The sequence below is a fragment of the Corvus cornix genome, chromosome 1 (assembly GCF_000738735.6).
Source record: "Corvus cornix cornix isolate S_Up_H32 chromosome 1, ASM73873v5, whole genome shotgun sequence".
Lineage (NCBI taxonomy): Eukaryota > Metazoa > Chordata > Aves > Passeriformes > Corvidae > Corvus > Corvus cornix.
In genome coordinates this window covers 29114370-29141119 of record NC_046332.1, presented here as the reverse complement: position 1 = coordinate 29141119, position 26750 = coordinate 29114370, and the positions used below count along the sequence as shown (strand labels likewise).

The 26750-nt window shown below is 40.9% G+C and overlaps 2 protein-coding genes across 3 annotated transcripts in view; one reads left to right on the top strand and one right to left on the bottom strand.

Annotated features, from left to right (window-relative positions):
• PRMT8 (protein arginine methyltransferase 8) overlaps positions 1 to 16795 on the bottom strand; it is a 58878-nt gene extending 42083 nt beyond the window's left edge. Inside the window, exons 1-2 of one of the 2 annotated variants that reach the window (XM_010400929.4) lie at positions 16469 to 16795; positions 15411 to 15554 (exon numbers count right to left, since the gene is read on the bottom strand). In XM_010400929.4, coding sequence (XP_010399231.1) covers positions 15411 to 15485 — 75 coding nt within the window. In that variant the 5' untranslated portion in view covers positions 15486 to 15554; positions 16469 to 16795. Of the gene's footprint in view, positions 1 to 15410; positions 16108 to 16468 lie in introns of those variants that run through there. The other variant, XM_039560937.1, reaches the window with a different exon arrangement.
• The window catches only part of LOC109144781 (trypsin-like), a 60434-nt gene continuing 48278 nt past the window's right edge, over positions 14595 to 26750 (top strand). The window contains exon 1 of the mRNA XM_039561016.1: positions 14595 to 14762. The gene's annotated coding sequence lies outside the window, so the exon portion shown is untranslated. The remainder of the gene's footprint in view (positions 14763 to 26750) is intronic.

Genomic DNA, 26750 nt, shown 5'->3' with positions numbered 1-26750 from the left:
CTCTGAAGCGTGTTGCGAGTCAGAGGAATGCAATGTTCTGCCACCAGCAGCAAGACACCCAAACTGTATCCCTCAAACAATAATGTTTCTTTTGAAGACCATAGTGTGGAGAAAGATCTAAATGGTTAAAAGATGAAGGAAGAACAATGGAAACTGACAACAGCATCTCCCCTAACTCCTTAAGAAATCCCAAATAAATAATACTATCTTTATTTAACCTAGGATTTCTCACTAAAACCAGATGATTAAGAAGGATTTTGATTTTAAATTGATTCCAGAGACAGCAAAGTCATATCCAGCAGTCAGAAAACTAATGCAAAGTAAAAAAAGCTAAATATAGAATCGTTGCCTAGAACATTACGTTAATTGACTTGACTTCCTTTGTTCTGTACAGTCTGTACAATCCAGTGACTTTAATAAATCATTGGTCCTTTTCCATTTTATTGAGACCTCAGTTCATCGGGGTAAAAAACACCATAGTGAATAGAAATGTGAACATACTCAGCATTTCACAGGATTGAATATTTCACATAAAACAGAGACTGTGTTCCTTTGTTATAGATTCATAAATTTACCAGATTTTAAAATATCAGCAAAGGAAAGAAGACAACTGTGATGTGTGAAATAGCCATATAAAACACTTAGATTTCCAACTTTATTTATATGTTGTGTTTGATTTCACAGAATCTCAGAACAGTTGAGGTTGGAAGGGACCTCTGGAGGTCATCTGGTCCAACCCCTACGTTCAAGCAGTGCCACCTCAGGCCAGTTGCATACGTGTGTCCAGATGGCTTTTGATTATCTCCATGGAGAGAGACTCCACAATCACCTGGGCAATCTGTGCCAGTGCTCAGTCATCCTTGCAGTAAAACAATATTTCCTGGCTTTCAGATGGAACCTCCTGCATTTCAGTTTGTGACCAATGCCTCTGATCCTGTCATGGGGCACCACTGAACTGAGCCTGGGTCCATTGGAGAATCACAGGATGGCTTGGGTTACAAGGACCTTAAATCATCTTGTCCAGCCCACTCTGCCATGGGCAGCAACACCTTCCACTACACCAGGTTGCTCAGAGTCCCATCCATGCACGTGCATAATCACCAGCACACTTCAAGCTGGAATAGCCAATGACTTGGGAGGCCTGGGGTCCAGGTAGGGCTGCCTGGGCAGAGGGTCTGTGCTGCTACACACGAGGGGACTTGAGAATGTGAAGCACATCAGGGACAAGTGTGCGAATGCTGCATATTTGCAACAAGCACCAAACTGGACCAGCTGGCAAGTGGGGGACCTGTGGCAAGTGGGGCAGGCAAGGGAACCCAGGATCCAGGTGAGGACCTCTATGAGCTATGAGATGTGTAGGTGTTACGGAACTTAAGAAAACAAGACCAATTATATTTAATTGCTGAATCAAAGGTGTGAATGCTTGGATGTGATCTGAACTGAAACAGACAAATATTTTAAAATGCTCCCTTTCTGCACTGAGAGCTTGTATTCCTAACAGCTCACCAAGCTAGTTGAATTTAAACTTACTTCAGCTTGGCTGGTGCTATATCTAAAATATGAGGTTGGTTTTGAAATCGAAATGGAAGAATGCATCTTCCTGTGATTCTCCACAACTAAACTGAATTTTTTTACAACACCCATACAGAGGAACACAGTCAATACAAAGGATGTAAAGAAATACAAAGCTAGGACTTTTCTATGAAACTGCCATTTTAAACAGACAGTTTCTCTATCAACACATAAATGTATATGTATACATACATATACACACAAACACTTGATGTGGTGTAAGACTTTAACCAGGATTTTATCATTTTACAGTGTGTGAGCCCACATGGGCATAGCTGTGTCTTCTCTGACAGAGTTTTAGTAAGACTAACATGGGTGCACAAAGAAATGAAAGTCATGGCACAATATCCAGTTTGAATTTTATGTAAATATAAACCACTGCATGTATATGTATGCACACACATATCTGGTAAAGAATTTTGTAAGCAAGCATATTACAAATGATCACAATATCAAGGCAGTTATTGAATTATTAAATAGCATAGTCCTGCTCAGAATTAGGGTTGCGTATCACATTTGCATTTTAGATCTAAGATGGGGAGTAGAGTAACTTTCTTGATCTGGAATAGTGTCAAAGAAGAAACTGTTGCATGACTGAATATCTTACAGTAATTCATTAATTATCAGACTCTGGAACTGCACTGGGTATCCATGTTTTTTTTAATGGCGGTGGTATTTTATAACCATGTTGAAGCAGCTAATTTAAATTTAGATCTGAAGTTTCAAACACCCATATAAAGGACAGCTTCTCATAAGTCTTCCTCCTGGTTTCATGTGGGACAGAGTTCATTTTCTTAGTAGCTGGCACAGCGCTGTGTTTTGGATTTAGTATGAGAACAGTGTTGTTGACACACTGATGTTTTGGTTGTTGCTGAGCAGTGCTTGCTCTAAGCCAAGGACTTTTCAGTGTCTCGTGCTCTGTCAGTGAGCAGGTGCACAAGAAGCTGGGAGGAAACATGGCTGGGACAGCTGACCCCAGCTGGCTGAAGGGATATTTCACTGAACATCATGCTCAGTGTATAAACTGGGGTGAGATGGCTGGGAGCTGCTGACTGCTGCTCAGGGATGGGCTGGGCATCAGTCCACGGTGAGAAACTATATTGTGCATCACTTTTTTGTCTCTCCCTCTCCATTTTATTAAAATTATTATTATTACTACTACTACTAGTAGTAATATTAATAGCACTGTTGTTATGATTATATTCTACATTCTTTCAATTATTAAACTCTTCTTACCTCATGAGTTTTACTTTTTCTCCTGATTCTTCTCCCCATCTCCCTGGGGAAGAAAGGGAGTGAAGGAGCAGCTGAGTGGTACTCACTCGCCAACTGGGGTTAAACCATGACAGGCTGCTTAGTAATGCACAAAGAAATACTAATCTTTCTGCAGACTACAAAGGCAATCATGTGTGTTTCTAAGACTAGTCCCCATTTATAGCAAGGACAACATGTATGTTCTTAACCACCCTAATTTAAATTTAGCCTAATGAACTACACTTGCTCACATTTGACCATTAAATGTTATTTGGTGTTAGTTTACCTAGTGTGAGCAATTTCATTGGAAAAGACTGAGATTAACAACCTGTCAGTTCCAGGCTTGGTAATATATTCTTTCCCAGGAAGGCTGTGGATGGCACAATTGACTTCAATGTGTTTTCAGCAGTCATTTAAGAAAATGGATGCGCATCTAACATTCAGAACACAGGTAATATCTCTAGTTTCAGCAGAATTACTCTTGCTTCATATTATACAAGGTAGGTGACGAATGTTTTTAAATACCCTGCTGGTATGGACATGATTCTATAAGACATAATCATGCTGAGTGCTACTGACACACATGAGCACACCAGTGTGTTCAGCATTTCTTGCATTATTAATCAAACATTTACTGGAATGTTCAAAGATCTTCAGTGATTTATGCTAACTATAGTGGGTTCTGAACCACACCTGTTAAAAAGGTATCTCCATAGTGTATTTCAAAAGCAGAAATTGATAGTCGTGCTGATATAAATCAGGCTTGTGTTATGATCAAATAAGCTTTTGGTATCTTACACCCATCTTTTAAACACAGTTAAGAAAGGGATACGAAAAGTATGCTCCTAACATTTTTATAGTATCACGAAACAGAATGAAAACTCTATTCTTGAGAAAAACCACCGGTGATTCATCATTTTAAATACAATTTTATATATAGATGTGAGCTGGTTTGAAATCTATAGAAATCAAAAATAATTCTGCTGAAACTGATGGATTTACATGAGGGTAAACCCTTCTTGAGCTCAGAAGGCTTTTGTCTTCTAGTAGGCATGGTTAGAATACTCAGTTTTACCAGGTGGAGATAGGTCTTGCAAGCATAAATGCTTTTTCCTTCCCTTTTACAAAGCAACAAAGACATAATTTATGAGCACTAAGGAGCATTATTGGTTGAGAAAGGAACAGACCTAAAAAGATAGGAAGATGGCACAGATTTTTTTCTACAATAAAATAGTGGTATTGAGGCTATGAGAATAGTTCCACATTTTCATGAAAATCTCACAGTAATAAGGTGCAAGCACCTTCTTTACTTAAAAATCCTTATCTACCTTTGCCTCCCATTGAGTTTATCTGATTAAAAAAATTCTCTCAGAAAAGCAGGACAGAAATTGAATGTCAAATACGGAGAAAACAAATATAAACCCATTGCCCTAGTTTTACGTGTTTTAGGCTAACCTTCATTAAACAGTATACACACTGTCACGGTGCTGGGATTATTATTCATTAAAGTATGTTTGAAAAATCTAAGAAGTGTGAGATGGAGTTTGGCACTGGAGGCTTGAATTAATCTCTTGGTACTGAAAAAGAAATTCAGATAGGTAGCAGGACACATGCTTTGAACAGCCTTGGAAATTGCAATCAGCTTTCAGATTTAATAGAATATAAGATTCAGCAATTTAGATACTAATAGAAGGGCAATGTAGTTGAAACAGCAAGCTAGGAAAATGATCTTCTCAGTAATATGTCAAGTTCAGTGATGACAGTGTGCTTGTGAGGTGAGATGAGGTGAGCTGGAGCTGAGCTGCTGCACAGAATCCTGACATGGAGACGAGTGAGGACTATCGGATGTTGTCCTGGTTCTTCTCATTGGAGTGGAGATTGGGGAGGGTTTGAGGTGTGTGTGCAAAGGTATAAGAGTTGGCGAAAAGTTTCCACTGTCAGAGTCTCTCTCACTGCATTGTAAATCCCTTATTTGTGAGATTAACAATTGACTAACCATTTGTGAGACAATGCTGGTAAAGGCAAATTTTAATGGAGAATTCCAAGGAAGCTTTAAAATACATACCTCGATAACTAATTAAAAAGAGTCTTGTTTTTTCCTTTGTTATGTTCTTTCTTTGTTCATGAGTGGTGGGGGTGAATCACAGGCCTAGAACTACATACTGTCTCTTCTCATTTCATAACTGACTAATCTGTCAAAAAGCAGTGAATGCTGGGCTTATTCTCTTTGACAGAGAAATTGAGATTTGCATTAGACCTCGCCAGCTGTTGCAAACGCCCCTATTACTTCCTTATTGACAGGCTGTAAAAGGGTAAATTGATTCACTTCTCTAAAGGCCTCCTGCTACCTCTGCCTACAGCTCCTTGATTCCTGACATTTGTTAAAACTGACAATGGAACAATGATCTTCAAGTACATAGGCACCAAAAGGGAGGCTAAGGAAAATGTGGGCCTGTGGCTAAATGGAGCAGGGGCCCTGGTGACAATGGATGTGGAAAAGGCCAAGGTACTCAGTGCTTTCTTCACCTTGGCCTTTACTGATAAGAACAGTCTTCAAGGAGTCACAGAATGATTCTGTGACTTTCTGATAAGGAGTTTAAGCAAGTATTTCTACTCTTCCTGTGTTTCTCTGTATTTTGACTGCATTCCCCATCTCTTCTCTCCCTCCCTCCCTCCCTTCCCCTCCTTCTCCTTTCTCCCTCCCTTCTTTGCTTCCCTTTTCACCCTCCCTTCTTTCTTCCCTCCCTGTCCACCTGCCCACCCACTTTCCTGACTGCCTTTTGTCCCTCTTGCCTTTTCTTTTCCAACTCGACAAAATAATTTCGTTATATAGTTTGACCTCCAGTAAATTTGCAAACCATTCTGTTACATGGCTAAATATAGTCCTATATAAATATAATATTTTCCAGAACAGGGCTTTTACGTGAGGGTAACTTTACATTTGTCACTTCTAATCCAAAGAATCTAAGAGATCAGCAAACTTACACAGAGCCAAAAAGGATTCAGCTGAAATTTCAGTCGGCAATACACTTTCTTGCACACTAAAATACGTTCCCTTTCTTTGTCTTCTCTGCCCAATAACTGTTTTGTATCGCAGTTTTGCTATTTTGCATCCTTGGTCTGCTTCACGCTTGCAGAGGGTCTACTGGCTTTTACCAAAACCAACGAAACTGAAAGGGTAATGCTGGCCCTTACCTTTTTTTAAGGCTCAACAATAGGCAAGCATCCCTACCAACTGCTGAACATCCCCTGCTCCCAGTAAATTTAGCTACTCCTAATTAGGTTTAAAACCCTTTGCCTCCTAAGGAGACAACTATGCTGAGATGTGGTTAATTCTTTCTCATTTTATTTCCTCCTGAAACAGCTGTTCCAGATGTACACTTAGGCAAGATGCAGACTGTGGGTAAGAAGCAGTGCTGCTTTTTGGATTAGACCTGTCTTTCTAGGGAAAATATGAAACTACTGACCCAAAATACTGAAGTAAAACATGCCAGATACACAGCTGGGCTCAGTCACAAGGGATTTCTGCGGAATACACTTCACTGACATTACTTGGCCACGTGCATTAATCAGTTAGTCTTCTGCTAAGTTCTTTCAGTTAGGAAAATATTCTTCCTTGCCATTCTCATAACAATTTCTGCCCAGGCTTTAGTTAAAAAGAGGTAAGGAAGATACCATATAATACAGTGGTCATGGGCCTGAGATGACCTGTTAGAAGAGATTACTGTGTGCTGAACTTGATTTGTGAAAGAGGAGACTAAGGGAGAATCTAATAGTAGTCTCGAAGTACTTGAAAGATAGTTACAAAGAATATGGAAGTGAACTCTTCTAAACAGCAGCAGATGAGATAATGAGGTGAAAAGGTCACAAGCTGCAAATGTTATGGTTCAGACAGGACAATAAAAAAAACTTGTCCACTGAGAGGTCTGTGCAGCACTCGAAGAGGTAACCTAGAGAGGCAGTGGAATCTCTGTGCTTGGAAATTTTCAAGACTTGTCCAGAGACAGCAATGGCCAACATGATCTAATGCTGGTGACTGTTCTACAGGAGGTGTGAGGTTGCATGAGACGGTCTGTAGAAGTTTGTTCTAATGAACACGTCTGTGTTTCTGCCGCACCACTGTTATCCCTATTTATATACGACTCAGAGGTGTTACTCCTGATATATCCTAATGTAAATCATATTAGAGCAAAATAAAAAAGTACATATCCTGTACTTCAGACAGGTCAATGTCTAATATAGGGCACAATCCTGAGATATATGGTCCTTGAACAGAAGTAGTTCAGAATGAGTTACAGGAAGGGTAAATTACTTCTGTGTGTGACTAAGGAAAAGAATATCAGTACCTGGTCTTTATCCCAAGCTGGGGTCAGATTTCACAATGGATTGATGAATGGCACAAGGATGCAGCTAGAAACTGAAACAGACAGTAACATCTCCTCTCTTCCTATCTAAATGAGAAATTAAGGTCCAAAGCAGACATAAGTTTGAACTGGTAGATTGTTGTTGGAAGGCCCTGGCTTGGTCCCCTATTACTCTGGGCTCTGAGACCAGGTCTGAGCTTTCCTGGTCCTATTGGAAGTAATGAAACATAAGCTGTCTGGCCAAAAAAGGACAAGAAGGACAGGAGAACTGTGAGGCCACATCTGACCCCAAGTGTGCTTTGCGGCCACTGAGGGAACACTTCAACACTACTCCTTGGAGACCACGACATACTGCTGCTTCCCAGCCGGTAGATGTTTACTTTCATCATCCTGATACAAGAGAGGGAAGTGCTACTTTTTCTTTTAAAAAGGGGACAGGGAAGGAACTGTGACAGAATGCCTCAGATATACTTGGTACCTTGGGACAGGACAAGGAGAGCACTAGGAACCGAAGCGTGCGGTCTAGACCAAACAGAATGCTGAATGGGAAGCTTGCCAACTGCACTATGGTGAAGAGCTTGGCACCAGGAAAAGCTGAGGAGGACAGTGGTATAAAACAATGTCTTAGAAAATACCCACCTCCATGCACCTCTTCTGAGGTGGGCTCCCCCTCCTCAAAAAAAAAGAAAATCTTAAGAGCTTAAGCAACTCCTTTTCTGTGAGCAATAGCTAGAAAAAGTGGTAATGCCTCTTCTTAAATAAGAATTCACTCAGTGAGGAAAGGACCCAGGTATAGTCCTCAATACACACAGACTTCCAAGAGCATGTACAGCAGGACAGGATATTTTAAATGAGGAGAATAATGTTCTCTTCTTCACCTTCTTTATTGTTTCTCTGTCAAAAATTTCAGCTAAACAATTTGTTCTCACCTTAATATCCTTTCAAATGTTTTATTACTAAAATATTCTATTAATTTTGGAAGGCAAAAACATTGAGATTTTATTTATGATCACCTAGCATTTCACACTCAAAATGCAAAGGGAAATTATCTTTAATTTCTGCACTTAACAGAATTTTCAGAAAAGCGAACTTGGCAGTGAGTGCTTCTGAAAATGAGTCTGCCTTATTTGCAGTTCTGGTCTTTAAATCTCTGAATTGTTGATGCAATAAAATGAAGATAAATAGATTTTCTATTCCAGATTTTTAAAGTGAGTTTCCACTTTTATAATTATGTAGATAATGGAAAAGACAGCATTTTATATGCCTTTTGAAATTTTGGGATTTTTTATTTTTCAGAACTGGGACCTAACAAAACCTAGCTTGTAAGAAATATGTAAAGCTATCATCCTTTACCTTATGGTACCTCTTAAATCATAGAATCATAGAATCAATCATAGAATCATAGAGTCATAGAATCACAGAATATTCTGAGTTGGAAGGGACCCACCACGACAATTGAGTCCAACTCCTGGCCCTGCACAGGACACCCCAAGGGTCACACCCGGTGCCTGAGAGAGTTGTCCGAACACATCTTGAACTCTGTCAGGCTTGGTGCTGTGACCACTTCTCCGGGGAGCTGTTGCAGTGCCTGACCACCCTTTGGGTAGAAAACTTCTCCTGATACCCAGCCTAAGCCTTTCCTGACTCAGCTTCATGCCGTTCCTTCAAGTCCTGGCACTGGTCACGAGAGTGAAGAGATTGGTACCTGCTCCTTTGCAAGTTTAATCTCAGCTTAGAAGTGAAATAGTAAGAATGAAGTAGTGCCCATCCTCTTGCAGTCACCATGAAGTGACTCAGCTCCTGAAGACCCTGAAAGAAATATCGTGCCAAGAGGCTTCATGGAGCCAGTCAGTACCTGTTCAAGGACACAGGAAAGAGACAGATAGGCTGTGATTAATCAACAATTGCTCCATTCTGGCATGGGGAAGACACCCTTGTGGTCGTCAACTCAGCCACTTACTGGGTAATCTCCTCTTTGCTTCCTTGAGATGAGTGCTTCTCATTTGTTATTTAGAGGTCACTCATAAAGAAAAAATAAAAATATGGAAAAGACCCATTTAATCCAAAAGTTCTAGATTAAAATAGACATGGAATTAAAGCTAGTGAGCAGGGCAGCAGGTAACAGGGTTCTCTGTGGAATCAGAGGTAGGAGCAACAAGTTCCATCATTCAGCCCCTTCAGCTGTTCATTACCTCACCTGTCAAGGGACTGAACTTTGTTGCAAACTCAGAAAGGCTGAGGCAAAATCTTATGAAAAGAATAGGTTCAATGCTTTTTTACCTTTAAGTATTTCTCTGCTCTGCCTTTACCAGTAAGGGCACAAGCCTTCATCTTTCACAATCAGGCTGAGGATGGAGCTCTGGAAGGCATGTGAATCAGTCTTGCTAAGCTCACTTTTTGCATGGATGTAGAACAATTACAAAATCTATCATCTACAGAATTTCTTGCTCTCGTAAGATTTTGGTGCTTTTCACAAACTGAGGTTGGAAAAAAGTGTCATTGAAGACTGATCACTAGCATGGAAGTTCTCTTTTAGCATTGGCACAATGACACAATATGATTTGGCCCATGATGTCACCAATATGAACCATACCCGTTCTAAAAATCCCAGTCTTCTTGACACTAATATGTTACTCACTAAAACAACCCTATGCTGGCAGAGGATGAACCATGCTAAGATTACCTTTATCTTGAAACTCTGCTCTGAGTGATTGCTGTTACTCTTTACTTAGGCGTAAATGTTTCTTCATCCTATCTCTATTATTAATGCCAACTAAAACCCATTTCTTCAATGGGGCCAAAATATCATGGTCAATACCTTGAACTTCTAGTATTAAATTTGAGAAAGGAATGGAATGCATTTAGCTATATCTTCAGCTGAGCTAAATTAATGTTCTGCACAGCTGAAGTTGTAGAAGATGGCTCAGAGCCATATTTCTGCTCCCCCACTTCTGAATTGGCTAGAAACCAAAAAAAACCCCTATGACTACGTTAGAACTACCTTTTACTAGTCTAATAGCATGGGCTGTTTAGTTCTAGTAGGAGCACTGTAAAGGATCGAAATGTGTTGGAGGTGGAATATTCCCTGCTTTAACTCATAGTTACCTCTGTAGCCCTTGGGAATTTGGCTACACCCACAGCGTAAAGATTCTTCACTGACATCATGGGTCAACTTCCTGACTGCCTTGTCAGCAGTGCAAAACCTCTGGATCATGAGCCAGTGGTCTGATCTCTGTATCTCACCTGCACTGCTTGCACCCACCCACAACTTCTCCCGTTCAAAGTTATGTGACACAGGCATGTGGCACACCACTCAGTAAAGGTTGAAAGTTGTGTTACAAACTGCCTCCTCAGCTGGCTCTGGGACACCTCTCGTGACTTCTGTTAGTCTAAGACGCACACCATACAGCAGTGCCATTTCTCTCTTGGGTAAACATCACCCACTCATTAATGTTCATTCTTATATGCTGTTCTAAGCAATTTAATAACACCAAATTAAGAAATTTCTACGACACCTTTCACTAATAAACCACAGAATTCAACAGAATGGATGGAAAAGCTTAAGACGGATTAAATTCTATCTGCAAGATCACCCAGCGCAATAACCAGGAGCAAAACTTAGGTCTACTGAATAAATTCAGTCCAATTTTCTCTGTTACACACACTCCTGCTCTGCTTCTGTTAATTTGTGCTTTGGTAACTTATTAAGGAGAAAGCCCTCTTCCTACTCATGAATCACAAATAGAAGCTCATGGTTTCAATAGATTTTATAATATCTTTTTCCCCCCCTCAGTAGTGGTATGACTGGATTTCATGCAGATAGGACATTGTTATCTCCCCGCTTCTGAGAACAGAATAGTCAGTTACTTTTGCTGACCTGGATCACACAATCCTCAATCAGTCATACTCATCTGTTTAGGGCAGCACATCTATTAAGCATGTTACCCCAAATCTAACTAAAGCCCAAGGTTTGAATAATAGGACATTCAGGGAGGACTCTATTTTGCTACCATAAATAAATTAACGGATCTCTCAATTCTTAGCAATTAGACAGGCATCTTTTCTTTTTACAGACACTGTGAAATCTTCAGCACAAGAACTGCTTTTTATGAAGTTACTGAGCAATAAGATTGTACAAAATCAGACCAGTTTCAAGTTATAGGATTGTTTCAGTCAGAGACTAGCCTGTCACAGGTAGGTATCTTTTGGATGTGCACATAAACCCTGGCATTTTGTGCTATTGCAGAACTTTGTACTTGTTGCACCCTCTCAGTACTTGAAGGGGGCCTATAAGAAAGATGGGGGCAAACTTTGTAGCAAGACCTGTTGTGATAGGACAAGGCATAATGTTTTTAAACTAAAAGAGAGCAGATTTAGTCTAGACTTATATATAGACAAGACATAAGCAAGCAACTTTTTACAATGAGGATGGTGAAACATTGGCACAGGTTGCCCAGATGGGGGGCTTGACACCCCATCCCTGAAAACATTTAATGTCTAGTTGGATGGGGCTCTGAGCAACCTGATCAAGTTGAAGATGTCCTGCCCATGGCAAGGTGGGGGGAGTAGCTGACCTTAAAAGTTTCCTTGAACTCAAATTATTCCATGGTTTTATGATTGTATTCCCTTCACCTGGCATAGGTTCACAAATTACAGGCAGGCACACTTCTTGTGAAATTACACTTCTTTCAGATTTTTTTCTCCATCACTGATATGAGGCCTACTATTGACAAGGATTCCAAAAATACATTTAAAATAAAAAAACCCAAAACACAAAATCTACAGCAGGTCAGCACCATGATTTTTGCAGAACCTTTGTGTATATGTTCTATAAAGAACAGTTTCTCTTTTACCTTGTTTTCTGTCAGAGTGTCTTTAATTATTTGCAGAGAACGCAGTTCTGCATCTGTTATTTATGCAAACAATCCTGTTTTATTTAGACAAGCCTCCTTTCGGGACTAAAGATACAGAAGTTCATTTTTATATCTTGAGGAGAGATTCTACAGCTTTTGTTCCAATGGAACATCTCTTAAATTTCATGGGATGGCCATGGGCAATAAAGATTTTCTGCATCTTTTCCTTGTGTGCTCCAGACACGGATCTGAAATCATTCTGGCAAGTTTCCTATTAGTGGGACCATGTGGTATTCAGTGAGGGTCTAAACAGAAAAAACTTATGGTTTTATTCCCCTTGGCTTTTATTTTTATACAAAAGAATGTATATTCTCAGGGTACTATAAACACGTACAACAAGGTACTATAAACACATACAACCACTGCTCCTACTTAAACTCTGGCAGATAGACTGATATCAGGCTGTTATCAGTGAAATAAAATTGCAAAACTATTCTGATAGTTCTGATATTCTCATCCAAGACCCAACAGCACCTGTGGTAACACCTGACCATGTTCTGTATCAAGATACAAGGCTATGGAGGTACTGGCGATGTCAATGTCTGTACAGCCTGGAACCATGGGAGCACACTTCTCTTAAGTTTCCTGGTAACACAAGGTGTCTTCCTCGACTGCAAAGTAATGCTAGCGAGCAATTGCTTTTATATTCTCTTGTATTTCTGCTTGAGGAAACAGTGAGTATTGTCTTACTGTAGCTTTGTATTGCCCTTGTCTGTGCCTGTTGTCTTTATTCCTTCAAGCTCTTTAAGCTGAAGAGGCAGCACTACGGGCAACAGAGGGTAGTCAGGGGAATAAAAAGTTTCTCATGTGGTGTCCATATTCCTTGACTTAATGTATTGTTTTAAACTGCTCAACTACTGGAAGTGTACACTTGCCATACTTGACCAAAACTTTGATTAGTGCTCTTAGTTGTGGTAGATTTAAAAAAAACCCAAACCCTCCAAAACATAAGAAATATACTATGAAGCTCTAACATAAGTAAATTAGGTCAAATCAATCTAAGTAAGAACCAGAAGGTCTTTGGAATGATTTGGTGGTAGGGCATTCTGACCGTTTGTTAAACGTTTTAATTCTTCTCTCATTACAGCTGATTTTTTTATATCATGCCTACATCATTGTGACATCAAAATTCTTCAGAAATTTAATATCAAATAATGAATATTATTGGTACCCCATTTGTTTCAAATGAATCAAATTTTTACCAATTCCTAATTTTCTCTGACACTGTGGTAAGCCCAAAAGTGAGATATTTTGTCCTGCATTCCTTCTGTCACACATATTTGTTAACTTCAGAAGAAAGTCAGACAAATACGGGTTTGAAGGTCAAACTGGTATCATATGACTTTGCTAAATATAGACACTTGACAAGTAAAAGAGCTTCACAGGTCTTGGCATATTTTGCTTGGTGCACTTCTGCCTCTGCACATATGCAGACAGACAACTTCTCTCAGTACATATCAGAAATAAGAACATTAATAAAACAGAAAGTATCTAGGCAGGGGTTACAAATGTATCCCTTCTTATTTTCTGAAGGTAGACGTGGAACAGGATATGGCTAATCCGCAATATTTTCACTCTCATTTCACAAGTCTGTCACTGATGGATACTCTGAGGAGATGAAGCACAGCATTTTAATATTCTCCGAACCTGTATGCAGCATTGGAATGACTCTGTTTTTATTAAAAAAATCCTTCTCCATAAAATAACATTGCAGTGTGTGCAGCATTGCACAAGCAGGAAAACATGATTAAACAACAAAAATGTGCTAAGAGTGAATGAAATAGAAATCTTTAAAGAGCTCTTTTCACCTATTTTCCCTGTCTAAAACCAATTTCCATTGAAAGAAAAGGCTTTGAAAGGAACTGTCTGTGCTTGTACATTTCTCGTTGCAATCCTGTCCTGGGATCCTGGGACCTATAATGCAATATGTGCTGTCAGGACTACGACAATTTACAGATGTGCAGCCAGACTTCTTGCTATTTATAGATGCCTCTTCTGCAAACAGTACTCTGTGGGGTTGTAGTGCAGTAGCAGGCATGTTCTTTGATTCAGTGCTTACATCATATCCATTTAAGAAAATCTGGCTCTTCACCCAGCATGGCAAAGGAGGCATATTTATGAAGGTCAAGCAGAGAGAACACTATTACAAAGAGAAATGTGGAATTCATGAGCGAGCAGGACACCTGCTGGGAGGACTAACTGAAAGGAGGAGACATTTGGCAGAGATGTGGAAATAATAAAGAATGGAATAGTCATGTGTTCACAGTTGCTTTTGCTCTTTATTACCTCTGTGGGGTAACTGGGGAGAAGGTTCAGTGCTGCCCCTGCAAGGGCAAAGCTGTAAAGTTGTTTGGGGTGCAGTGTCCATGGGGTCTGTACATGTCTATGCTGCATCTTGCTTAAGGATGTGTTAAGTGTTCAGTCAGAGTGCTAGGCACAGTCTATTAATAGCAACAGCGAGTTTGGCACACGCTCGCACTTTCGCCTGTCTCCTTCTCACATGCTCCCAGAGATGCTGGGACTGCATCCTGCATCCTTCTGCTTTTCCAGACCTGAGACTTCGCACACTGCTGTATCCCTTGAGAAGTCTCAGTGAGGTCAAGACAGCCCCAGACAAGTAAACAGGGGCTGCTCAACCCCAATGTTGAGGAAGCAGAAGGTAACGGGTGGGGGAGCGGTGGGGGGGTGGATTTCTTGCAGAAAGCCTGGAAGCTCGCAGGGTACCCTCCCGGTCTAAAGGCAGAGCAAAGCTATTTTCGGCACTGCCCAGGCTAGCCGGACAGCCCACACCTCGGGCAGCTCCGCTTGGTAATACCCAGGATGCTGCAGAGACACGGATGCTCCTGAAGTCCCCCCAAACGATCCTAGCTAAGGCTGCCGGCGGAAAGCACGGGGAGCTGGCCAAGGTGCTGCCGCAAGAGACGGTCTGTCCCTTTCGGCCTCTCCACCACCCGAATTACCACCGCCCGCCCCCGCTGTCCCCAAACCCGTCACCCCGCGGAGCCTCCGCTCCGCACGGCCGCCCAACTTCCCGGGAAGCCGCCGTGGAGCGGCGGCTCCGGGCAGCGCCGAGCGCCTGGAGGGCTCGGCGCCGGGCAAACTTCTCTGCTTACGGGGAACGGAGGGATCCGGGGAGGAGCGGAGGGGAAAAGGGGGGCAAATGCGGGAAACCGTAGCAGCAAGGCAGGCAGGAGGTGGCCGGAAGGGCCGGGAAAGTTCTTCTGCACTTACTGCTGCTCCTGCCGAGGGATCAGTGCTCGGGTCTGGGGGAGCGCGGGCGCCGGCTCCGGCTCGCATCCTTACTCACCTCGGTGCTGTCGGCAGCGTTCTCCGCCATTTTCCTCCTTAGGAGCAGGCAGCGGGAGGAGTGTTTCATTCCCATAAGAGCTAGCCAAGGGGTTGGGGCTTCGGGGCTGGTGTTTTGGTTTGTGTTTTCAAAGATCTCCAAACACTGGTGTGCGCCAAATGACAGGGAGATAAAAAAAAAAAAATATGGAAAACAGCAATAAATCAGTCAGCTTTGTCCTTTCTGCGTCGTCCACAGGAATGTTTGTCTCCTCTTAGCATCGGGAGCTCCTCAGGCACTTTCAAGTCCTCCTCTTTCTCCCCTCTCCTCCACCTCCAGCGAGTTCTTGGGGTGGGCAGGGAGAGGCGGCACACACTCTTCAGGTTAAACTAAAAGGCTGTCGGGCTATGAGTCCTCCCCTTCAGAGAAAGCAGTCAGGCTAAACAGGAGAGAAGCACCAGCTAAACTGAACTTGGGCGTGCAGTGACCAGCTGGGCATCTTTGTGTCCTGTGGCTACTCTTCCAGAGGCAGAGGGAGCCAGAGACAAAGCAACAGGACAAGGAAATCATAGCCCTTTCTTTTCCTTCTTTGGGCTTCTTTCTTTCTCTCTATGTCCCAGGACACTTCCTTTAAAGACGGTCACAGAATTTGCCACCCTCTTTCTATGAATGTCTTCTGAAACAGAAATCCCTTCTCCTCCTCCTTCTCCCTCCCTCCTCCCCCCCTCTCCCCTTCCCTCTCTTCTCCCCTTCCCTCTCCCTACCCCTTCTGCTCTTGGGCAGAGCTTGGTGCCCCTCACTGGGAATTGCATTCACGTGTCTTTCGCAGGAAAAAAATATAATTTCAAGCTCCCCCCACCCGTCGCCTACACCCTCTCACACACAAGCACGCATTCACACGTACACACACACACGTTGTCTCCCTCTCACACAGACATGCACAATTTTTTTCCTCTTCCCCATCCCTCCTCTTCTTTTGAATCAGCAACACTTTTCTTTGCAAGGACTCTCGGCAAGGCTCTTAGAGAGCAACCGAAGAAGTCTGCTCCAGCTTCTTTCCTCCGAGTTAAGTAGCAAACCTGCTTTCTTAATATATCTTCTCGTGTGTGTGCTCCCAGCTCCTGTTTTACTTGAAGTTTTTCAGGAGGATCCACACTCCGTCAGATAGCCGTGAACTGTAGGAATATAGTCCCGATCCGGCTGCAGTTCCTGCTGAAAAGGGGGGAGGAGGAGCTGGGGGGAGGAGAGGGGAAGAGGCGGAGGGAGAGGTCTTGCTGGGTAGGGAAGGGAAGAGGCTAAAGGTGATTTGAACTTGTTTTTAGCCTTTTCCTAATGACATCTTCCTCTGTAGGAGTGCATCGCCACCTTCCCCACACGTTTATTTTGCTTTCACTCCTCCGGGCACTTTCTAGTTCTGAGTTGTCAGCTGGGAGGATTGGGTTTACCTCACTCGTGTTGCTGTGGGTAAGGGCGGGAGAGGGGGCGTATTACATAATTAATCCTTCCAACTTCACTTTCCGCAGCTCCATCTCCAGCCCACTGTTCTCACGTTTCTGTTTTGTTTTTATACGGAGGAGGTGAGAAAATAATGCTGGTGTGTGGGTGTGTGTTGCTCGAAGGATTTCAAGGACCAGAACAGGATTGCTGCTCTATGAACAGTTTGAAATTATTTCCTCTGGGGGTGCCAGTGGAGACCTGAAGAAGAGGTTTGAAAGATTACTTTTGATGCATATTTTAAGGACATAGCCAGCTCAGATGCTTCATCAGTAACAGACTTTGGTAGATTTGGGGTTTTGAATTTTTGTCCCTTGCAGCCTCTTTTAATATATTTCAATTAGCGTTTATCCTCAGCTGACCTCTGGAATACTGACATACCATGATGTACTGCCAAAAAACAGGAGGCCCTTGGGTACACAGGAAGCAGAAATATTGCTGGGGGTGGGGGGAATGGAAATAGAGAATGTGAATTAGAGAATAGAGAGCAAGATTATTCTCCTGCCCCATGGGGATGAGGAGGTGGGGCCAAGAAAATTAAATAAGCCAATTTCTCCTTTTTACTTGAATGACCCTCACAAATTCTTGCTCAGAAACGGATTGGTCGGTATACAATAAATTTCAGGAATTTGTAATAAGTCACACAGAAGTAAGAAACCTAGGGAAGCAGAAGATGTGTGGTATGCTGAAATGTCATGTGGCAATGAGAGTATGCCATGTAGGGCACAATGGCACCATATGAAGCGGTTTCAGAATATGAGAATATATTTTAGGCACACATTCCGTACAGACTGAGACTGGACCTCTGTGAGACACTGTGTGGAGCTGTTTGATCACTCAGTCTTTTACAAGCTTCTGATTTCCCCCTATTCCTTTCATCTCACATTTATTTTGACACCTCAAATTCTTTCATTAGCTCCACATCACTGCTAATTTTTTCAGTAATCCACACCTTCTTTGTTTATATAGTAGAGTTTAATTTCACACTTTCTAGGCATGAGGCTTAAGTAATGACAGAAGTGGAAGCAGGTCATCTCCCCTTTTCTTTGTAACATTCATAGAGCTTTTGAAGGTCTTAAAACCCTTCAGATATAAAAACCTCTATAGTCATTGCCACATATTCCAAAGCTGCTCTCATAATCTTGGGCTATGGACCTCTTTCTCACCAAGTACTTCAATTTCTAGGTGAAGGGGTAAGGGGAAAAACTAATCCGCAGATAAAAATTTAATGTCTCTGCAATCTTTGTCACAATGGTTTATTTCATATGGCATGAATATCTGGTGGTTAGTGAGTGCATGAAGTTTTAGTCAGCATGCATTTGGACTAACCAGCATAGTTTTTGTCTGTCTTTTCTATTTTCAGGTGATACACACAGCTAAACTTAGCCTAATTAAACATTTTTAAATAAACCAGTGTTCTATAAAGAGAAAAAGTATTAGATTTTGCAAAACTACTCCAGAACATATTTTCCAGTTTTCTCTGACAGCTGGGTTTGTATTTCTGGTACAGCTCAATCACTCTTTAGTCAGCTAAATGAGGCATCAGGTTTTCAAAAGCACTCGGCAACTAGCAAAGTTGGCAGGCGGGGATTTAATATATCCTTCCCTCCTATGCTTCAGATACTGCATGACTTACCCTGGCACCTATTCTTGTCCTCCTCCACCTCTTTGTCAACACAGATGATACCTGACTGCTCATCCTTGAACGTAGTGCTGATGTTTTACGGATACTGGGAAAGCCTTCCAGTCTCTTAGTTTCCCGCATAAGGATGAATGTTTTGGTCCCGAACTCCTTTGGAAATCTGCCAGATGGTTGGTGTCTTCACTCCATTTATGTTCTATATGTGATTGAGGAAACTGCTTTGAAAACACACATACTGTTTGCTCCAATCTGCTTTATTCCAAAGGGGAAGTGATTGGTCCTACAGGAATCTTTTTTTGTAATCATGTAGAAGTTATTCCTTTTAATAATTTTTAAGAGACTCAAAGCAGTTTGTTTACACACACAGATGTCTGTGAGCACAGAGAGATACTTGGCCAGTCCTTCAGTTGGAAAATGAGGCTTTCCATATAGTGGAAGTTCCCATTGATACTGAAATTCACAGCAACACTGAACTTGGGGATTGTGAGCTTTTATATGGTTGAGGAGACAAATTCTACTCCCATCATGTGAAAAAAAATCCTACTGACATCACCCATCACCTAAGGGTGATAGTTGATTAATGGAACTATCTTGGGAATATATTTCTGAACCCCTGTTTTGTTAGAGCTTGAGAAAAAGAGAACTGGCATGAGGAAAATGTCATGGTAGTAGAAGTGCATTTGCAGCAAAGCCAGGAGGTGTCAAAAGCATCTTCTGAGTTTGAATATATCATGTGTAAGTACATGTGAAGGCCACCAAGTATTAGGAATTGAGTAGAGTGGTGCTAAAGAGAAAGTGGAAAGGGAAACATTTATTACTTCAGATTTCCAATAATAGCAGCTGTGGTTGTGGCTGCTATGCTACTTGCTGAGTGTGGCAATAGCACTGTGCCGGCTCTCAGAAGATTCAGACTTATTGCCAGCTTTGTCATTAGCTTGGATGAAATCCAGATGCCTGCATCTGAGATGGGGCAATCCTGTGCATTGGTGCAGACTGAGAAATTGCACAGCAGTCCTGCTGGAAAGCATCTGGGGGTTATGGGGTGGAGGTGTAGCTAGGTTGGATATGACTCATCACGCTCTCTCACTGCGTGGAAGGCAAACGGCATCATTTATCTATGTTAAATGGAAAGTGGCCGGTGGAGTGAGGGAAGTATGATTCTCTCTCTCTCCCTACTTGGAACTGGTGAGACCACACTGTTGATTCCATTTCCAGAGCTGGGTCCTCTGGTTCAGGAAGGAGGCTGATACATTGGAGATGGCTCAGTGAAAGACTACTACAGTCATCTCTTAGGACACTAAGCTCTGAGGAAAACTGGGCTTGTTGGGCATCCAGTAGTGGCTTATGACTAGCCTTAAGGATTATAACTAAGACGAGCCAAACTCCTCTTGGTACAGTCAGATCATTTGAAAAAGGGCAACAGCTGCAAGTTGTGGCTTTGGAAGTTCAGATTCAGTAATAGCCAACTCTTGGACTATAAATCCCTACTATGTCTCTCAAGGTTGCCAGTACTTCAAATATTACTCTTATTCCTGAAACTTGCCCATGTTAATTCTGAATAATTTGAAGTGAATTCCAATTCACACAGTAGATTTAAAGATCTTATTTTATTTATGCTGTTCCTTCATGGTCCTTTAGTTTTCCTCATTAACTTTTTTTCCCCCGCCATCATCTTCTTATCCTTCTTCACAAACACTGCATATTCCAGCCTTTTCCTGGGAATTGTTGTAGTTTTCAACCATTGATGCTAGGTTTGAGTGAGGAGGGGTCTGTCAGAAGTTAAGCTGATCTGAGATACCCACTGCTGCAGGCCAAGAATGTATGTCCAGGGCTCAGATAATTCAGTGTTAAGTTATAGATGCCTTCTCATGGACAAGCCCTTAGGCATACTTACAGATAATGGAACACCACAGAACTATCTCTGCAAAGATTCATCCCCAGAATTTAAATTCTTTTTTCTAAGACTGTAGACTTCATTTTATTTAACAACAAAAGCTCTATTTTGCAGTTGCAAGCCTGAAAACTTAATCTAATTTAAATTTAACCGAAATGTTTCTTCCATTTTTTTTTTTTCCATTGTGAATGCTAAACTCTAAACATGTTGTAGCTGGGTCAGTTTGAAGAAAGTCCTATTCTGACAACTTCTGTAAAGGGCACCAAAGTGGGTCTCCAGTGCTCTGTGGATTAGAGGAGTTAAGCAGGCTATTGAGAATTGTGATTACTACAATGGCAGAGATAAATGGGCATAGAATCATGATATGTTTGTTACACACTGACCTTGTTCAGTTCCTGCCTAAACTTTTGAGCATTTACAAATCATGCACTCAGGACAGACAGCAAAATACTTCTGAAGTTTAATGTCAAAGTTATCTTAGATTATGAGGTGCATAAAATTTTTTTTATGCAAAACTTATTCCCTGGCAAGAAAAGCATGGGTATACTGGAGTGAGTTCACTGAAAGGGCCACAACAATTAGGCAGTAACTGAGGAACTCTCTCATATGAAGATAGGCTCAGAGTGCTTGATGTGGGAGGGGGTGAAAAAGATGAAGCCAGACTCTTCTCAGCGAAAGGAGAAGAGCAAATGAGCACAAATGGAAATAAAGGACATGGAAACATTAAAAAAAATTCCATTTTTTCTGTGAAGGTGTTCAAAGATATTTTGTAGTTTCCTTCCTTAGATGTATTAAAAACCTGGCTACAAATGGCCCCAGCTGTAGCTGACGGTCCTTTGAGTGGGGGCTGGACGAGAAGATTTCCTGATGTCTTCCCTAACTTCAGTGATCATGTGATTTTATATAATTATGGAAGATCTATGAAAGTCACTTAGATGGCTCTGCCTGACTTGGCGAATGGCATCTGTCTTTTTGCTTTCTCTTCCGTATTATTCCTGAAGCCTTGAAAAGATTACATATTTATAATCTCATACCATGGTGATTTGATATGTGCAGCCAATACTTTCACAGAAAAAATAAGCTGAGAGAAGTGGCAGACTGTTGCTTGTATTCTATTCTAGAGTTTTCACAGGGGAGAGAAGGTGTGTAATGGTGTTTGAAGAGCATTATAATGCCATCCCCCATAAGCTATCAATGGGTGCAGAATATTGTACCTAGGCACACAGCTTATCAGAAAGAAAGTGGAGTAATACTCTCAGAATCATGAACCCATCCTCACTGAAAAGAAATGCAAATCACTAGATTCCATCCTATCTTGTCACTTCTTTTGTGTGATAGCTTTAAGAAACTTTCCTTTCTGAGAAAAACTCTACCTTCTGCTTTATACTGTTTGCTGGAATCTGAGATTGAATTTCCACACTTGGAGACCCATTCCTTTTTCATCTGCTCTGCTTGTCTCTTCTCATGGATTATAGCATGATTAGCAAGTCTGAGGTGAAGACCAAATATGTAAAAATGTCACTCTTCATTCAAACGAGGTTTTCTTGCTTTTTAAGTATCAAATCTTAGTTGTTTCTTTGCTTCTTAGAGTACAGTCTGTACTTAAATTTTTGAATTGCTATGTCACATGAGGTTAGAGGAATTTAACTTAACCACACATGAAGCTGCAATAATTGAAATTACACCTCTCTTATTTCTTTGCCCAATAGCAGGCATTCTGTCATCTTTGTTTCTGTCACTTTCTGTTTTTCAGAAAATGGATGAGGCATTTATTTGCCTCCTTCAGTGAAACACATAATGCTTTGGGAGCGCTCCTGTAAAGCATTTTAACTGGAAGATCTATGAAAATAACTTTGATGGCTCTGTCAGGTCTGGCAAATGGCTGTCTGTCTTCTTGCTTTCTCTTCCATAGCTGTCTTATACAGTAATTCATTCTGCTACGTTTCTCACGTTTTCCTGTTGTGAACCATTTTCTTCATGTTCAGCTGTCACTGTCGACAAGCAACCAACCGTAACTATGATAGTGGGCTGGCATTTTTTTCTCCCCAGTTTAGTATTTTCCTTCCTCTTCCATTAAGGAAAATTGCCAAATGCTGCTGCCTCCCACTAAAACGTGAAAAATAAGAAAGTGTGATCAGTACTGTGTTATTTCATGAGCTGAGAACAATGTAGCTCATTTTCCAGAACTGTCTATAACTTAGCAAAATGAGGTCATGTCTCTTCAGAATGTTGCTTGATGATGTTCCCCAGTAAATTAAATATAATCAGGCTTTGGCCAGGTTATAGCATGGAGTCAGCACTCTGAGGTGGCTAAGATGATGATATTTTTGGCTGCAAACAGAGCTCAGCCTCCTGGATTATTGATCTGGTAGTAGACCTTGGCACCTGATGTAGCTGTGGACTTGAGCAGAATCTGGAATCTCTGCTAATTCATCTGTGATCGGTGCCAGAGAGAAGATTGACTTATTTATACTAAACTCTCCATAATACAGGTATAATTGTGTGACCTAGGTGCTGATGGTGCCCCTCTTCTCTCTTTCTTCAAACTACGTAAAATAGAACGTGGTATAAAAAAAAAGAGCCAATATTTGGAATTACATGAACTCTGTATGTGGCGTGTTTGTATTTCCTCTCGGGAGAAAAAAAATTCTTAAGAAGCATATAATGGTTTTACTTGTAATGTTCAGAAACCTGCTTGATATAATAAAAAGCCTCTGGAAATACAGATGTATTGGACATAATTTATTAAAAGAATTTATTAGAGAATTTAAGTCAGTGTAGCAGAGTTCACAGTTTGGGTGAGAATGAAAGCTTGCTTCTGAGAAAGAAAGGGGAGCCTGAACATAGCTAGTACTTCTAAAGACAAGGTGAAAAAAAAAAAGAGTTCTCTTTCTTAAGGGAAGTTTCTTACACCAGTTATTTTTGTTACAGATGTGGCCTAGAGAAGCCCATCAGGCTTCAAATCCCATTGTTCCGGGTATTGCCCTTCAGATCCTGCTTTGGTAGTTTGCCACTAAATCGATGAGAGCAAAGCATTATTTCCCTGATTCTTGCCTTACAGTTTTGCCACAGAGCTCAAGTGAATTACATGAAAAATAAAACAAATTCCAGGAGGGCTGGGCCAGAGCCAGTTTTCAGGTCTATTTCAGTAGCTGACAGATCTTTCTGTCCATAAGCCTAAGAACTGGCATTCTGGAAAAAAACTTGAAATGAAATTCAAGCTGCTCAATCAAAACAGTACATAATTAAAACCGGAGTATTTAGAAAGAAGAAATGATGCAGAATCAGAACTCTTCTTGTGACTAAGCTAATTTGTGTGCTCCATTCCTTTTCACTGGGAACACAATCTACTTCAGTGTGGAAACAACACTAATAGTATAGATGGGTTTAACAAGAAGGGTACACCACTGCAACTCCAAATGAAAATATGCTAATCTTTACTGCAGTGTTGGAGCCTGCAAGAGGTTTGAAAAAGATGTAATTTCTTAATGACAGGAAAAAATGTAAGAAAGTGGCACATTCCTTCCCTTGCACCTAGTATGTTCTGGAAATACATAAAAATTATGATTTATAGGTAGTAAATCCATGTATGTACAGCTTATAAAGAATTACCAGCTTGGTGAGGAGGAAAAGGGAAGCTACAGCAATCTAAACCACAGAAGATTTAAATTATAGGCAAATGTAAGGCATGTTTTTCAAATGGCATATGAAAGGTCATGTTCATTTTGTAAGAGTATGAGCTCAGGAGGAATTCGAGCTGTTCTGTCTTTTGATGCCAGGATAAATTTAAAAAGTGAACACCAACAACCTTAAGCCACTATGAATCCTACAATGCTTTCTGAAAATTATGGTCAAATAGGAGCATAAACATTGAAGAACATTTTTAATAGGAAAGCATATTGAAGTTTCTAATGCCTATGTTAGAAATACACGTGTTAGAAGCATCAGATTTTCATCTTGACTCTATCCCAAAATACTAGATGATTTTATCTTCAAGTTTTGTGATCTATTATATTAAGTTAATCTATAATATTATCCTGGATTTTGGGGTGTGGATGATTATCTGGCAGTACATGTCTTGTGTTGTACATGTTTAGAGACAATATTAAAGTCTCTCTAAGTGCAAAGTATTATTTAAAGCACTTCTTAAATGTGACACAAGAATGGGAGAGACCTAGATTATTATTTCAGGTGGACTGGAACATCATCAGCTATTACAATAATATTTGTAATATTATTGTATCATTTTACAGTGATATTTGTAGTATCATTGCAAGCACGCATAGACTTCAAATGTATATGATATGAATCATTTCATGCACTGCAAACCAAAGTGTTTAGTTATCCAGTACAATCTTAAAATTTACAGTAACAAAGAACAAGAACTCTTCAAACTGTGGTTTGCAAAAGGAAGAGAACAAAAGAAATTGAAGATATGGTCGAGAGCATTGTCTAATACAGTAGTCTAATCATGATTACTCCATAGGGATGAATGTATTTCATATATTTTTACATTAGATGTTTTTAAAATTATTTTGTCTCTCTGAATGATTATTTTGCCTCTCTGGTACATTTAATAGCTGTTTTACCTTCAGTACAAATATAGTAGTGAAAGACCCAAAAATTCTCCCGTCTGAGAACACCCCAAGAGAAAAGCAATCATGAATTCCCCTTGCGGCAAGAATTTTGTATTTTAAGTTTTAATTGTGATATAAGATTGAACTTTGCGTTTGACCTATAATTTTTGACTGTTGCAGAAGCCTTTGAAAACTGTAACATATAATTGTACTAATCAGCATATTCCAACATGACTTGTACTGTGCTCTCAAGTCTGCTCATCCTGACCTCTGAGCCATAAGGTCCATGAGTACTCACAGGAATTTAAAACATGATTGTTAAAGACTAACAGTTCTGTATATGTAGTGATGATCATCAGTGTAACAGAAGTAGTGACTGTTGCCAAGAAGTGTGTTGCTGATGGATGAATTTAGAAAAAAATCTGTTTTTCTTGTTTAAAACTGGAACTTCTCGCCCTGATGTCTCAGTTTTCTAAACGTTGCAATTCCAGCAATTCCCTATCTGGTATATAATATCCTGATATACTCATTTGTGACGAGTTGCAGTCACAGTGTAGCTGTGTATCCTGACTATGCCAATCTGCATATTCAGCACAACCACTGATTCCCTGGGTGGCTGAGGAACTCTCCAGACTGATCCTGCTGGCTGAGACAACTCATTTGGGATAATGGACTGACATGACATGCAGGGGCCAACCAAACTCCTAGTTGCCTTCACAAAAAAGTGACAAACCATTGCAGAAGCTCTCCATGAGAGAATTTCAGCTGGTCCTGGAGGTTTTCTCAGGCACTTCCTGCTGTTCGTAAGCTAATTGACAGGCACTATTGTCTCAGAAATGCTCCCAGGTAATTGATGCTGTAGAATTGGCCAAACTGTACATAGATACTTGTAACTGCTCTTTAGAACTGTTCTTGCATTTTCAGAAATGGTCAAACATAACATTTGAGACATCTAGACTAGGTTTGGCATAAGACTGTTTGCCAGCTGTGTTGTAAGAATTCAGCAGAGCAGCACTTCAGTGGGTCTCGCTTCAGCTGAAGAGGCTTTTGCAAAGACACTTGCAACAGAGACTTACAGGGTCACTGTTCAGATACCAGTTGACCAGCCTGTTTGTGAGATTTGATTTCCTATGTGAATGTTATCTTACGCAAAAAATAAAAATAAATAATTTTTTTTAACAAACAATATATCTTATGAGTGTCTGCGCACCCATTCTCACGTGCATCACCTCCAGTGGAACGTTTAGAGGGGGGAATTGACAGAGGAGGGAATATGGGGTGCTAAAACCCCATGAGAAACTGGGACTTGGTCTCAAAATCAAACTTTCTTACGGAGAGATAAATCCCTACTGAGCTGGCATGACTAGAATAATTAGATTGGTGTTGGAGGCCCGGAGTTTGGCCTTTGATATACTGCTGTGGAGTTGTTAGGGATGTAACTTTTATTAGTTAGACAGGTATTATGAAAACACATGTAAGTGGCAGAAATAACAGAACTTAATATTTGCCTGGCAACCTGCTACATTGATCAGCATGTAACACCTCAGAGCAGCCCATCAATAATAAAGTTAAAAATCCAGAATTTGCTCATCCACTTCTGTCTGAGGGGGGAACTTAGCCTCTGGAACGCTTAACTCTGGACCCACCTCCAGGGACACTGGGACCAAGCTCATGTGACCAGAACCTACTCTTAACAGCCTTACTCCTCCAGAACACTGACAGTCAGCTGCTGTTCTTGTAAGCAAGGAAAGGAG